The 14,320-nt window shown below is 51.0% G+C and overlaps 5 protein-coding genes across 5 annotated transcripts; 2 read left to right on the top strand and 3 right to left on the bottom strand.

The window, feature by feature from the left end:
• Positions 1-102: 102 nt before the first annotated feature.
• Positions 103-1,795, bottom strand: LAP2-1 (putative leucine aminopeptidase 2; the record flags this gene model as incomplete). The annotated part of the gene is made up of 5 exons (XM_037320557.1): positions 103-252; positions 304-782; positions 841-892; positions 943-1,615; positions 1,671-1,795. The coding sequence occupies 5 exons, from the start codon at positions 1,793-1,795 to the stop codon at positions 103-105; spliced, it is 1,479 nt and encodes a 492-aa protein (XP_037182200.1).
• A 1,643-nt stretch (positions 1,796-3,438) lies between these two features.
• Positions 3,439-4,194, top strand: CGCA056_v005303 (uncharacterized protein; the record flags this gene model as incomplete). The annotated part of the gene is made up of 2 exons (XM_037320556.1): positions 3,439-3,516; positions 3,577-4,194. The coding sequence occupies 2 exons, from the start codon at positions 3,439-3,441 to the stop codon at positions 4,192-4,194; spliced, it is 696 nt and encodes a 231-aa protein (XP_037182201.1).
• A 3,305-nt stretch (positions 4,195-7,499) lies between these two features.
• pcaC-1 (4-carboxymuconolactone decarboxylase) lies at positions 7,500-8,060 on the bottom strand (the record flags this gene model as incomplete). Its single annotated transcript, XM_037320555.1, has 3 exons — positions 7,500-7,741; positions 7,789-7,850; positions 7,909-8,060. The coding sequence occupies 3 exons, from the start codon at positions 8,058-8,060 to the stop codon at positions 7,500-7,502; spliced, it is 456 nt and encodes a 151-aa protein (XP_037182202.1).
• Positions 8,061-9,872: 1,812 nt separating this feature from the next.
• axe-2-5 (Acetylxylan esterase 2) lies at positions 9,873-10,920 on the top strand (the record flags this gene model as incomplete). Its single annotated transcript, XM_037320554.1, has 2 exons — positions 9,873-10,332; positions 10,388-10,920. 2 exons carry the CDS (start codon positions 9,873-9,875, stop codon positions 10,918-10,920), a joined length of 993 nt encoding a protein of 330 aa, XP_037182203.1.
• A 1,639-nt stretch (positions 10,921-12,559) lies between these two features.
• Positions 12,560-13,808, bottom strand: CGCA056_v005300 (putative 1-alkyl-2-acetylglycerophosphocholine esterase; the record flags this gene model as incomplete). The annotated part of the gene is made up of 2 exons (XM_037320553.1): positions 12,560-13,171; positions 13,227-13,808. 2 exons carry the CDS (start codon positions 13,806-13,808, stop codon positions 12,560-12,562), a joined length of 1,194 nt encoding a protein of 397 aa, XP_037182204.1.
• Between the last annotated feature and the right edge of the window lie 512 nt (positions 13,809-14,320).

The raw sequence follows: 14,320 nt of genomic DNA, 5'->3' as shown, positions 1-14,320 counted from the left end.
TTCTCTCACAATTAAATGTAATCTAGTAATTCAATACCAAGAAGGCGTGTCAATCACCCATATCAGACGGCATTTTCTTCAAGCCATCGAAATTTTAAAGCCTCAACAATGGTGGTGCTCATCGTCAGACTCCTCAACGGTTGCTATTTCTCGCTTCTGACTTTCTGAACGCTCGAAAAGGTTACGACCTGTCAGCTTCTTGATGAGATTGGTACCATCCAGAGCAAGAGTTGAGAGCACATGAGCGGTGGTCTGTGGATCAGGTTAGCTATGAAACACAGTTGGGAGGATCCAGAGCCTTACCTTTGCGTTCACCGTCAGCTGGTCCAGGTCCGGGTTGTTGATGTTGTCGCACGCTTGATGATAGCAGGGATCCTGGGCAGAACCTGTCCCCGTGTGAAGACCTCCGATGGGCTTGTTCAACACCTGCCAGAACGACGCGTAGTCACTGCCGTTGGTGAAGCGCGCCGCTGTCACGTCGATACCCTTAGAGACGAAGTCGGCAGTGAACAGCTCCTGAATCACGTCTGAGCCGGCCGGTGCGGGGACGCCGTAGGCGGCACCGTCGCCGTCGAAGACTCCGTAGTAACCCTTGGACACCATATCGAAGTTGAGATACGCTAGGATATTACCCGCCTCGGCGGCGGTGAGGTTGTTGACGTAGTAGCGCGAGCCGATGAGGCCCTTCTCCTCCGCACCCCACCACGCGAATCTGATCTTGTTGTTCACGGAGTACTTGGTGAGGGCTAGGAAGAGCTCCAGAAGGAGTGATACGCCAGATCCTGCTGAAGTTAGTCCAGTCGTTCTCATGGCTACACACGTGAATAAGTTGACACTCACCATTGTCGTTGATACCTGGACCCCAACCAACGCTGTCGAGATGAGCACCAAGCTAGGCATCATTTAGCAACGCGTCAACTTCCAAGAGGCAAGCAAACTCACAACAATCACATTCTCGGAATCTCCGCCTTCTGTCTCGGCAAAGACGTTCTGCGTCACCCGACGATCGACGTACTCATCTTCCCAGAACGTCGCCGTCAAAACCTCTCCAGCGAGCAGACGCGTCTCCAGCGGGTCTCCAATATACTTATTGACAAACCCGCTAGGAATGAACGTCCCGTCATCAGCCACCCCAAGCGAACCCGCCGTCAAATTGAACTGGAAATCCGGAATCGCAATCACAGCGCTCGCACCGGCCGCGGCAGCCGGCTTCATGATCCCGGCGTACTGCGAGCTGCGGCTGTACCCGTCGCACAGCGTCTCGCGGACCAGGACGATCTTACCGGCCACATCGCGGCCGTCGTACGAGGACGCGTTGCAGGCGTTTGAACCCTCTGGTCCGAGGACGAGCTGACCCGTGACGCCCTCGGCGGGCGTCGCGGGCGACAGCGTGAGCCCGTACGCGGCGAGGGCCTCGCCGTTGACGGTCAGGTTGGCCCTGATCTCGCTGCTGAAGACGGCGGAGAAGTCTTGCTTCCAGACTTTGGCGCCGGCGACGCTGGAGATGCGGTCGTAGACGTAGTCGACGGAGGCGGCGTAGCCTGGGAGGCCGAAGGCGCGGTTCCCGTCGTTGGCTGTGGCGATGTCGCTCAGGGAGACGAGGTTGGCTTCCAAGCTGCGGGATGCGTCAGCTGCGATATGCATAAATCGTCGACGGGAGTGGCTCGTACCTCTCTCTGGTGATTGCTGCTTGGAAGCTGGCCGAGTCGACGAGGGGCTTGTCGTCTTGGCGCTCTTGCAGCGAGCATGCGCCCAACGCGACCCAGACGGCGCCGGTGATGGCCAAGGACCTCATCTCGAATCGTTCTTCACGGGCGGGAAGTGAACTTGTGACACCTTGGGGAACACAGAGATCTCACAGGAGCGAGATTCGGTTTTTTAAGATGATGGCGGTCTTCCTTCTGCCCTCCTAACTTTTCTTTCGCGGTTTATTGCCTTTTTGACTGCAATATGACCCTGACGGGTACTCGGAGAGCGACATGGCATCATGTCGTGTTCGGTGGGACCCCTGGACGGGTGATCGAAGAATGAGGAAGGTCGCAGCGAGGCAGCCGGGCTCTAATCCCGATTTCATTATCAGAACCGACCGAGTCCTCCACAACATGGACAATGCCAAGATGCTAATCATCACAGAAATCATGCCTTGGAAATCGCGACATTCCGAACATGGTGTTTTGAGAACTATTTGGGTGTTCTGACGCTACAGCGCCTCGTTCTCACTTGGCTGACCCAGAACCCGCGAATGATCGACCGGGAAGTCAGATCTTTCCGCCAAGCCTTTCGTGCAGGGGTCACTGACCAGGGACTCGACGGCGAGGGACGTTTGAGTATCACGATCGTGAGTCTCGGGAATAATCTCATCTAACATGCTATGTAACAATGCTTGCCCGACATCAACCGAAAGTTTTCTAGGTCGCAATCATTTCAGGAGCTTGCATTCCCGCTGTGGAAACCAAGACCAAGACTCGTCTGCTAGAAGTGGAGATGTCTCCCTCCCCAGATCTTGGTTCTTGGCTACTTTGAACTTTCAATGGTTACTTCAGAGCTTCCACCATCCATGGATACTCCTTCGAATCTCTCCATTGCCTATCATGATCAAATCGCTCACCATCCGTTCGCTAAGCGTTCCAAGAGGCGTTCTGGCAGCCCAACGATTTCATGTAAGGCCCGTAAAACAGAATTATGATACAAGAAGACCAGGATATCAACATCTGCTGAAAGCTAAGAGCCGAGCTTTGGCGGTGTAGGAAGATGTGGAGGACATGTCAACATCCATACTTTGATATTGAACGGCGGAAATCGTGCGGGGAAAACTCGGCCCTACAAAGACTGTTTTTGAAATGGTCTGATTTCATGCTAGAAACCTGAGACATGCTCCTTCTAGCTCTCGCGTGGGAAAGCCAAGAGGACTCGGTCGGGAGCACCCATTCGGCAGTGAAGACAGTTTCAAGACCCTCAGCTAGGCCCGAGGTCTGTGGAGGTCCTGAAAACGTAACTCGCAGGGAAACGAACGAATAGGAAGCTAACAAGACCGCCACAGTCACATCCCTACAGGGACGCTAGACGTTGCGGTTGAGGAGCGGGCCGCTAAAGAAGCATGTCTCAGGGTATTTGGAGGCAATCTGCTTGCTGGACTCTAATGCGAACAATGTGTTGTAAGACAGTATATCAGAATACGAATGCACACACATGCGCGTTACCGTGGCACCCGCTGGGAGCGGTGAACTGCTTCCGGTGTGGGGAAGCGGCTGGCTGAAGTTGACAGGACGACGGCTTCGGGAAATATGAATGATTTGGCGAGCTTTCCGAATATCTTGCGTTAGATTTAACGCGTGCCCAGGCTCACATACCTTGATTATAAAGAGGAGCCCAATTGTCCACGGCCTCGCTCCTTTTCGATACCGTGTGGGCCAAGTCAAGACCCGAACCAAATCCAAAATGCATCTTGCTGCTTTATCCTCGCTGTTTCTCGGCACAATCGTTGTCCTGGGCTCTCCGATTATTCGAAGGCGAGACGTAAGGGCCTCTTTTGATATCAGAACATTGTTTTCTGTCGACTAATATTCTGCGGAACAGATCGAACCCGACTTTGACCACTGCCCCGACTATTGCGCTGGAACCTCTAACGGCACCGACGGTTCAGATTCTTCGGCTTATGTATGTGGCGACAAGCGTCTCGGACCCGTTGTGATGCCCACAGAAGGCCCGGTAAAAGACCTCCTCACCACGTATCGATATTTGGGTGGACTTTGCCCTCAGCATTTCCTCAAAAAGTACACGAATCGTCCGAACGACACCTCCTTAGCAAAGTATGAGTACCCAAAGGACTCTGGCTTCACTTATGACACACCGGGCGCGATCGCCAATCACACGTACACACTGGAGACGGGAACCTACGTCGACAGGTTCGGCAGTGAGCGTGGCACATATCTAGCTCCTGCGGGCACGCCGTATGCGATGCGAAGTTTGCCGCCTGATAATTTGATCACGTATGACCAAAGTCATCCGTACAATTATTATGTGTACAAAGTCGCGATAGACTTCGAAGTTGGGGCCGGGCCGATTGCACCGTACTTTGGCCAGCCAGGCCTCGGCCTGCAGTTTTCCCTAAATTCGCGAGTAGAGCAACTGGTCAACGAAGGGAAGTTGCTGCGTGTCAATTTGACGACTGAGAAATACTGGGAGTATTGGTAGCGATTTCGCTAGAAAAGGGTTTGGTCACAGCATATGTGGTAGTTTTCGATGTCGGCCCACAAGCAGCTTTAGCAGATAAACAATCTGAATTCTACCATATCTACAGAAGTATTCCAAGATCTGTAGCTTCCGCTAATACGAACGTTTCCGGAGTCAAAATTGAGAGCCGAGCCTAACATTCTGGGACGAAAAATGTCGCTCAAATCTCGATGACGCGTTACGGGCTTGTGGTGCAAACCCAGGTTAGCTTTTAAGACAAGCCTCAATCTCTTCTACTACATCCTTCCTGTTGTATTGGGGGCGATGCAGTTTTCATTTAAATGTGTTTGTGGGGGTACAACTGAGACTGCCTGCGCGGGCAAGCAAACCTCGATTTCATAATGACGATGAAGTTGTCGTGAATATGCTACAGTTCAAGTTCATGAACTCCTTGTCTGCCAAGCTAAGAGCATGAAACCTGTCTGTCAAACTCGCGGAGGCATGAAGCAAAGGCGAACACAACCGTACGCAAAATGACAAAATCTACATACAAACTTTCAATTGTTGCTCATGGGTTAGAACAACTGTTCTTTTCTTATTTTGATTACCATCGTTCACTATTTAGTTGTCCTAGGAGGATAAGCTGTGATGCTGTGATGTGGTTACCTGCATTGCTGCTTCTGTTGCAGGCGATATCAATATTGGCTTGGGCAGATACTTAGACCAAACGAAACATACAGTGGGAAGCGAAGCGTTGCGCTCGAAATCATGCATTATAGTGGAATCACTAAAATGTCCTTCTTTCATGCTTGTTGGCAACTGCCCTGTTTGAATCCCTAGCAAACTACTGGAGCTTTGTGTGCTTCGTCCTTGTCTAGTGAGTCATTCCAATTCCATTTATCGCCGAGTAATTATGAAGCAGCTGGTAGTGTTTTAGATAGCTGAAAGAAGTGTAGACAATGAAGTCACGGCCTGTGGGGATGAAACGATGAATAGGATCTGAGTGACCTAAGGTTTTGGTCGACATTCCATTCATTTGAGATGTTGTCAGGAGTACCAAACCTCACCACTAGATTCCAACCATGCTTCCTCTTCATCATAACCCTAATGCCACAACGGAAAGCACTAAGCTACTGCAGGTTTGGCATCACACCTATGGCTTCATTATAATCATTCCTCTTCATTATAATCATTCCTCTTCATTCACTCGTTGGGCTGGTAGAACACGACTGCAGACGTGTGTCCAGTGTGTTTAATCATACGTTGACTGCCATGACCGCCTGAAGACCAGAATGTGCCTACTTCTGCGGCATGAAGGTATCACAAATCACACTTACTCAAACTTTTGACATTATCCTTGGCCGTGACCCTAGGTGTACTTACGAGAATACCTTCGATTTGGCTTCTTGGCATCATCTAGGAGCCGTTTAGTTCTATTCTTATGTCGTTTCATGGCATTTCTGCATCTTTATTTCACCAGATCGCTAATATAGACAGAGCTCAGGACCCTTCCTCCATGTCTCATGTCCGTATTTCTAATGAATGCATCCCATTCTGAATATGAAGTAGAATTTAGGAGTATATGCGCTTTCTTTTTTAGTTCAACTCGTACTATAGGCCGGGTGTACTAAGCAGTGCATTCGACATGGATTGTTAAATCGGACGAAGTCGGGCCCTGTATTAGAGTTACCCGATGATTCGGCTAGTTGCTGTTTTGTCAATATCTTTGCGATGTCGAAACAGAAGCAGGGCACGCATAACCCTAGCAGAAGGCCATCGCTGTCGAGATCAATAGATAATGGAATGCTGCAATTTACTCATCTCGGTGGGAGCAGGGGAAGGGTACTCCGAATACTCAAGCCGAGGATCTGAAGACAGGTTCCCTAGTAACAGCTCAGTGATCCTTTCACTTGAGAGCCTCTACCTCCTGCCCAAATTTGCCTCCAGTCTCGCACCTGCTGAACGAATCCCAGCTTCTCTTCACCTTCTCCCCAGGGTTTATAAAACGTCGAATCTCCACACTTCTATTTCCTCTCTTCCTACTTCCGTCTCCAAACTCCAAACCTCACACTTTTCACAATCCCACCTCTGCCAACACCCTGGGACCTAACAAAGGTGTGCACTTCCTGCCGCGCCCTCAAATTTCTACTTTCAATCTAACCAATATTTGTCCTAGATAAAAGCCATGGACTCACACACGCGCACTGCCTTTGTGGAGCGCGTCATGAATGCAAGTCTTCAGGAATGCATTGTAGGATCGCGCGAGGAAGCCTCTGCTGCAACAGGAGCTGCAGACCGCGCTGCTATATGGCAGCAAAGAGGAATCAAGCTGAACAACGAGATAACCAGACGACAACATGCCACCACTAGCGAGATGAGCCACAACACTCAGCATGCAGTTGCAGACGAACGCCGGGCCCAAGAGGGCAACTCCAACCTTGCTTCCTCCACTGTCTTGGCCCCTGCCCAAGCTCCTGCTATTGCTCCGAATGCCATCAACAATCCCATTCTGGCCCAAATCTCTGCAAGCGCCCCAGCTCTACTCGCTGCCATCCCTGCCCATCTTCAAGCTGAGGCTGCTGCTTCCTGCGCTGCTCATCTTGCCGACCTCGATACCAAGGCGGCTGCGGCTTCAGCTGAAGCTGCAGAGTCTCCCGCAGATGCAGACCTTGCTTCTAAGGCAAAGGTGGCTAATGAAAGAGCCAAGAGAGCCCACCAGCGCGCAAAGCTTTCTACTAAGGTCTGCGTGCACTGTCATGACAAATATTCGTTCAACGATACCCTGCGCCGCCACCTCAAAGACATTCATTACAAAACTCTGGAGCCATACTACAACCTTTCTCGGGCTGATCAGAATGCCGTCGCTGCCGCCGAGGCCCCCTGAGCATATAGGTGGAGAGGGGTACACGGATGGTTGGACAAAGCACTATGCTCTTTGCGGTCGCTGAGCACAATAAAGAACATTCACAGGCATTTTCGCCGTGAGTCACGATAACACAGCGTCTCTTTTACAGATAGCGACACCTAATAAAATCAATTTGCGACAGTGATTCTGAGTTCTTTGGTTCAATTTGTATTTCCACATTTGAGTCTGCTTCCACTTTTGTGTTATTTAGCCCAAAAAACCCACCAAAACCTTTCACAGGGAGCAGGCAATAACCATGAGATCCATGAAGCTTCGGGAGTCACAGGACTTAGCAATTCTACGCCTAACAATTCTAAACAGCTCACATACAGAATCAGGAGAAGCTTCTTGCCAATATTAGAAGACACTGTTGGTACTGATGCTTTCTAACACGCAAGCAATAATCTTTATCCTCGCACCCTTATTTCTTGTATTTAGGAGAGACCTCTGCCATCTGCCTCTTGTGCTCTCCCTTCTCGACCATGTCCTTGATAGCCTCGTCGGCAACCTTCATGGCCTGAACTCCGGCTGGTGCTCCGCAGTACACAGTAGCCTGAAGAATTGCCTCCTGAATCTCGATTTCGGTGAGTCCATTTCTAATGGCTCCTCGAATGTGAATGTCAAACTCAGCCCAGCTCTTCAATGCAATGAGCATTCCAATATCTACAGATTGTTAGCGACAGCTTACACCCGGGTCTCAAGTCACTCACTTAACAGGCTTCGCTGCTTGCGCTCGAGGCCCGGGCGGGACCAGATGTTTCCCCAAGCCCATCTTTTAAACACGCATCAGCTCAATAAACCTAAGATGACAGTCTGGGGCGGCCTCTTACTCGGTGATGAGCTCCTGCTGGGCAAAAGCAAACTCGCTGGAGCCATTTCGCATGGCATTATCGACGTAGCTCTCCCCGACTACCTCACGGCGGTTCTTCAAGCCCTGCTCCCATAACTCGGCACGTAGCTTATCAGTGTTCTCGGACGACATGTTGCTGATTGGTATCTAGTCTGTTTCTGCAATGAGGATGGGCTCACGGTCTGTCGAGAGATGGATTTGTGAGTTGTAGAATAGCTGAAGTGAAAATGGGCATGAAATAGAAGAGACGTCTTGTTATTCCGGATTCGGCACAGCCACGTGCTAATTGAGGGGTCATTTGGGACCTTAGCTGGAGAGAGTTTTGGCGTTCCGATCCGCAACCGGGGGAAAAATGTACACCCCGCGTTACCCCGATGTTCCGCAGGGAAATGTGGGACTATCCCGATGGTATTCCGAAAAGAATGCAATTAGTTTAGAGTAAACGATTTCATCATAAAATGAAATCTCAATTTGGACTATGTGATACAGTGATATACATTTCAACTTCTGTTGCAGTTGATTGCCCGGTTGTAGTCTAGAATATATTCCTCTAAAGGCCTCTACTAACTCACTACTTGACGTTGCCCAGAATATATGGTCTCTGTTCTTGAACAAGACTTGAAAGCTACCAACCAACCTTCAATGATAGCTTTCCGTTTCGCTTCTGAATTCCCTACATAATACGCTCTGCGGAATTTCAAATGCCTGTGTTTTCCCTATTCCTGACACTCGCAGATGCATCATGCAGGATCTTGAGACCATGAGCTAATTGATTGACCGTCCTTCCTTGGATGCTCAGTCAAATGCTGTTCCACAATCCAGTCTTTGATGTGAACTGATATGAGTTCCATACATGCTTGATATCCGAGGTCTCCGAATATCGTATGGGATACAACCACAACATCAGGGGCAATTTATCAATCGGGCGGTTTATGAGAAGGACATCTAGAGACAGGACTGCAGGGATCTACAGCCTCTAGCATATTATAAACAGACGAAGGATTTTCATCGACCCATTGAGCTTTTCAAACTATCTTTTGTCACGTCCCCGGGTATCGAGAAACTTCGTATGGTCGAGTTGAGCCATCCTGACAGTTGGTACTCGATTGTGGGCTAGCATTGCAGCATCACTCCAGTGGCAGCGCAACTGCAACTTTACTTGTCGTGGCTGAAAAGCTTGCCATGATGTTTTATGTCTGGCTTGAGTGTAAACGCGTATTGTATTTAACGCATGCGGCTGACGACTGCTTCATTCATCTGAATCGCAGCGGCCCACGAGCTTAAGTTGTCTGTTGACCATTGCTGGCTGCCCTACATGCGGGTTCTCCGGCAAATGATCCGCCGAACCACTCAACCTGATACACCGTCTCTCTATTTTGGTCGTTACGAACCAGCCCGTTGAGCGCATAGGCTAATTCCATCCTGATCCGCGCCTCAGCCTTGGCTATTCCCTGTAAAAGCCCAGTAGATGGAGCCCTCCCTGACTCAGTAAACGAACGTCGGCTCCCACGCGGCTTCCAGCCAACACGAAACTCCCGATGAGTAAATGTTTTCGTCACATATCCAAGAAGCTGTTCGGCACCCACTTGCTGGGGATCAACAGGAACTGGACCACTGGTTTTGCCTGACAGATAGCGCTAGGCCGGAGACATGACGTTGATTTGGCAGGTAAACCAGGGCATCAATTTCCGGGATCCCTGGTCTCGGTGGACCCGTCTTATCGTCGCTTCGTATTTGACAGCCTCCGCGCATCCCTCGCTGGTTCCGGGGAATTCATTTATCTCCAGTTTAAGCAACAAGGAAGCCCCAAACGATTGAGCTTCAAAAGATCCGGATGTGCGCCCTTGTCGCGTGTGGCTGAAGTCTCTTCTCTTGTAATTTTTTCACCTCTCACCTCATCCGCCGAACACCGCTGCCGCCGTCCGACAGTTCGCCGTATCCAAGATGGTCTCAAGTCTCTCAGCGGCGCTCGCCCTAGTCTCCACATTGCCATGGGCCTCGGCTGCCTCGGTGGCCACGCGTCAATCTACGGGTGACGGCGAGTGTCGCGACGTCCACGTCTTCCTCGCCCGTGGGAATAACGAGCCATATCCGGGCCGTCAGGGAAAGCTGGTCACAGCCATTTGCGACGGGCTCGATAGCTGCGATTACGAGGACATTCAGTTTTGGAACCCACTGGAGGCGCCGTATTGCCAGTCTGTGGAAGAGGGTGCTGCGAACGGCACTGCACAGGTCACCGCGTACAACAAGCGGTGTCCGGACTCGAAGTTGGTCTTGAGTGGGTACTCACAGGGAGGTCATGTCATCGGCGATATCCTGGGTGGTGGAGGTGGCACGTTCTTCCAGGGCTGCCAGCAGACCCCGAACTCTGGTCTTGACGCGACAAAGGCTCCTGGAAACAAGAGTGAGTTATGATGGATAGCTTGTTTGGACCCAGGAAACTGACGTTTCAACCCCAGTCTCTGCGGTGTTGATCTTTGGCGATGTGCGACACACCGCCAGCCAGCCGTACAACTACGAGTCGGGATCCGGGGCTAACGGCCTCTTCCCCCGTCCGGATGACCAGCTCGCTGGCATGAAGGCCTACGCTGCTTTCTTCCGCTCGTACTGCGTGGAGTCCGACCCGATCTGTGCCGGTGGCGACACGGCCGCCAACCATCTCAACTACTTCGACATCTACTCTGGCAGTGCTGGAAAATGGGTTCAAGAAGTCGTTGGGGCCCAGACGACCAGTTCTTCTACGAAATCATCAGCAACCTCGACCAAAGTCTCATCAACCTCGGCTAGCGCTTCCGCGAGCGCCACAACGGAGATCACCTCCGCTGCACCGACCACGGAAGCTGCATCAACCGGAGGATCTACCCCAGCCCCAACATCCGATAATGCGGCGGCTTCTTCAACCCCAACGGGCGCCAGCGCAGCCGGGGCTCTGGATTACAACAAGATGATACTCGGCCTGGCCGTTGTCGCTGGACTGATGATGGCCTGCTAGACGACAACGCAATTATTTACGACCACGATAGATCAACGTCACAACATGGAAGCATTGACCGCTTATACCCCGAAGAAACATACCACGAAGGATAAATAATTACACGGCATTGAATATAATGACTACATACTGGAGCAGGAGAAACAAAAATGCCATCATTCTGTTTTGGGTTGATCAAACCTCACAGCAGCATCCTAGTGCCCAGCTTTTATCGAATCTCGGCATCAGAAAACATGATAGAGGCGTAGGTGGCTTTATAGAAGAAAATCAACTCAAATGTTATCTAGCTCACAACTTCGTTCTCTGGCCTTGATGTGTTCGACTCAAAAGGGTTTCGTTACCAAGCGACCTACCTCATAAAACCACCTCCCAGCGATATCTGGTCTAGCCCGCGCCCGGACAGAAGGGGTCAATTTATATACCGGCGTTTATCTTTCCCTGCTTGAACTTAAGAATACGTCAAGCGTCCATACTTCTCAAAGCAATCGATCGAAGCCGACAGAATGACCATCGTTGAAAAGGACACCAACCTGCGAGAGTCGCGGGTGCTGCAGAGTATTAGGATTCCGGACGCCAACGCCGAAGAAGATTTATGCGTACTTTATCAGATCTTTCACCCCCCGGAAGACGCATGCGAAAGCTGCCAGTATCCTGTCCTCGTCGCTGTTGATATCGACATCTTCGGTGGTATTCGTATGGACGGTCTTCCAATCTTGGACACGGCGAAGCTCGGCTCTGCATCCAACGACGGGCTGATATCGACATACAATTTCGTCCAGACTCCTCACCATGAGGCTATTACCTCGCAGCGAAGTTCTTTCGGTTTGGGAATCCTACTAAAATGAGCGATTCTGCATCATACATGAAGAAACTCATGCCTGACGGATGTAGAGTCATTCTTGTTCACAACGGCCTGGGGTTACCAGGCTGGTGGGAGTTTTTGGACCATGGCAAATTCAGTTATTGTCTCAACACCCTCCAGCTTACTCACCCGATATTCGGCACTTTTGGCTCCCTTAGCGAACTCCGACCGCATCTTGACGAACTAAGACCGCTGCCAACTACCATAGGGAATGCTGGGAACAATGCCTACGTCACGCTGAGGCATCTTTTGGGTTTGGGTATGGAAATCACTCAAAACAACACCCAGATAAAAAGAATGGAGTTGCTTGAGCAGGCAGCGCTGTTTCCCGGATACACGCCAGAAAAGTCGCCGGCCAAGGCGGCAATGCTCAAGAGAACTCGACCAAGGCTTGTTGGCCGAAGAAAGGGAGAGAAAAGCCAAGAAAACAGCCGAACACTCTAAAAGCACCCAGAAACTCTTTGAGGAGATGAGAAGGGAGTTGGTCACTCTGCGCAGCGGGGTCGACTAGGTTGGAACCGACCTGACTTTACTCCTGGAACAACCTAACATCGGACAGGAACCACACGACCTCATGTGCAAATGAATAATCAGAACGTTCGAATTGTATTTCAGCCTCCACCTACCGACAGCTATGTATGCTTAGGACCAACTTTGATCCGTTCTCGGCCTTCTGAAGTAATAACTTGCACAGAGCTTCTTGCCCGTCGAGCTCTCCAGAAATCTGCATCGAGGTAATTGCTTGTTCTGAGTCGTGACTTACTACTGCAACCCACATCATTCCTGCGGACAGCCGAGGCCCTTGATTTTCAGGAGGTCAAGCTCCGGGCCGAGCTTCTCAATATTGCAGAGTTCATCCTTCTTCCCGTCAAACACAGAATGCAAGGCAGTCCTCACGATGTCAATGGTGAGCTGTCCAGCGCGGTCGCCATCAATAGTACCGAGGAAACCCTGGAGAGCAGCGGTGTAGTCCGGATTCTTCAAAAGCTCCTTGATCGGGGGAAGTTGGGGCGCATCGAGGAACGTCGGGTGCATTGTACCGTTGATTGTGACGATAAGTGCAGGGCCCTGGTGTTTGTCGTACGTTTCATTCCAAGAGGGAACCCCAGGGAAAACTGTCTGGGGCAATACCGGCTGCCCGGCTAGAACAAGGAGCTTGTCGCTACCTTCGGTGGGTACTGGACCGTACATGGCGCCGTCAAAGTTGAGCCCGCCGAGAACACGATCGTCAGTGAGGATCGTAGCGGCAGAAGTCGCTCCTCCGAGTGAGTGGCCGTAAACAAAGACCTTGTCAGAGTCGATTGAAGCCCCCGTACCTGCTACGAGTTGAGCAGCTACATCGGGGGTTTGCAACTGGTCGATGACGAAGGAAAAGTCGGCTCGCCGTGTCTGTAAAGTTGAAGTCAAAATCTGATGGATGCAATAGACAATGAGTTTCCCGCACCTCGACAAGCGACTCTAAGTAGGCCGGGGCAAGACCTCCTGTCGCGTTGACCACACCGTAGACTACGCTTCCATCCGGAAATTCGACAACGCCGGTCTCGTACGTATGGTCCAATGTGAGAACAACATAGCCATAACTGGCAAGAGACCGAGCCAGAACGCCGTACATATGTCTCGAGCCCCCAAGTCCCGGAGAGAACAGCACTACTGGGTACTTGTTCCGTGACGCGTCACGTCGGGACTTGCAAGCTTCTCCAACCTTGCAGAATGCCATTTCGAGATTGTCGAAGAAGTCGTCGGGAAGAGCGAACCCGAGCGAGGCGGAAAACCCTGCCATTGCCTTGGCGGTGATGGGTGTCATGTAAGGGACCACATCGTCCGAGCAGTTACCCTTCTTCACGGGGATGAATGCTGATGTGGCAACGCGTCGTTTCTCCGGCTTATCCGCCGGTGCCAATGGATCCCATCTTGCTGAATCCTCGAAAGCTTGCGCCTTGCGAGCGACCGAATAAGGACCGGGAGGTCCTTGGATGAGGACGGCCGAGGCCACAGAAATGAGTGCTGTAAAGACTGGAAGATGCATGTTTGGTCGACTTGGGATGCAGCGAATAATCAGAAGATTTGGAGACGCGAACGGTATTTCATATTTAAACAGGAAGACATTTTTCGTATTGGGGCGTCGATGCTGACAGACATTCCTTCGGCTGGGGTTATACGAGCTGTCAGATTCAGTAATTACTGTGAAAGGAAATTGCAAGTATGCCAACGCGGACCGGATCTCGGCGTGGCTGTGAGCAACCAAGCACGTAATGAAGTTCACAGGGACCGATAAACACCACTCGGGAGCGACGGATCGAATAGTCCTAGAAATTCAGACGGTCTGTCCCTGATTCCAGGCATACAAAATCGCTTCTGGGTGAAGGGATTAGAGCTATGCTGACCACTAGTCCTAGCTCAATTGAGTCCTAGGAGCAACACGAATACAACCATCGTGCCATCGTACCATTTCTTTCCCGAGCTTTCTTCGGCTAATAGTAAGACATAGGTCAGCAGTAAATTTGACGTCAGCCAAGCAACTTCAGGGCTCAGCTCCCT

This window comes from Colletotrichum aenigma (assembly GCF_013390185.1).
Source record: "Colletotrichum aenigma strain Cg56 chromosome Unknown KSG_Cg56_contig03, whole genome shotgun sequence".
Classification (NCBI taxonomy): Eukaryota; Fungi; Ascomycota; class Sordariomycetes; order Glomerellales; family Glomerellaceae; genus Colletotrichum; species Colletotrichum aenigma.
The sequence above is the reverse complement of the archived record's forward strand: the minus strand, read 5'-3'. Positions and strand labels throughout refer to the sequence as shown.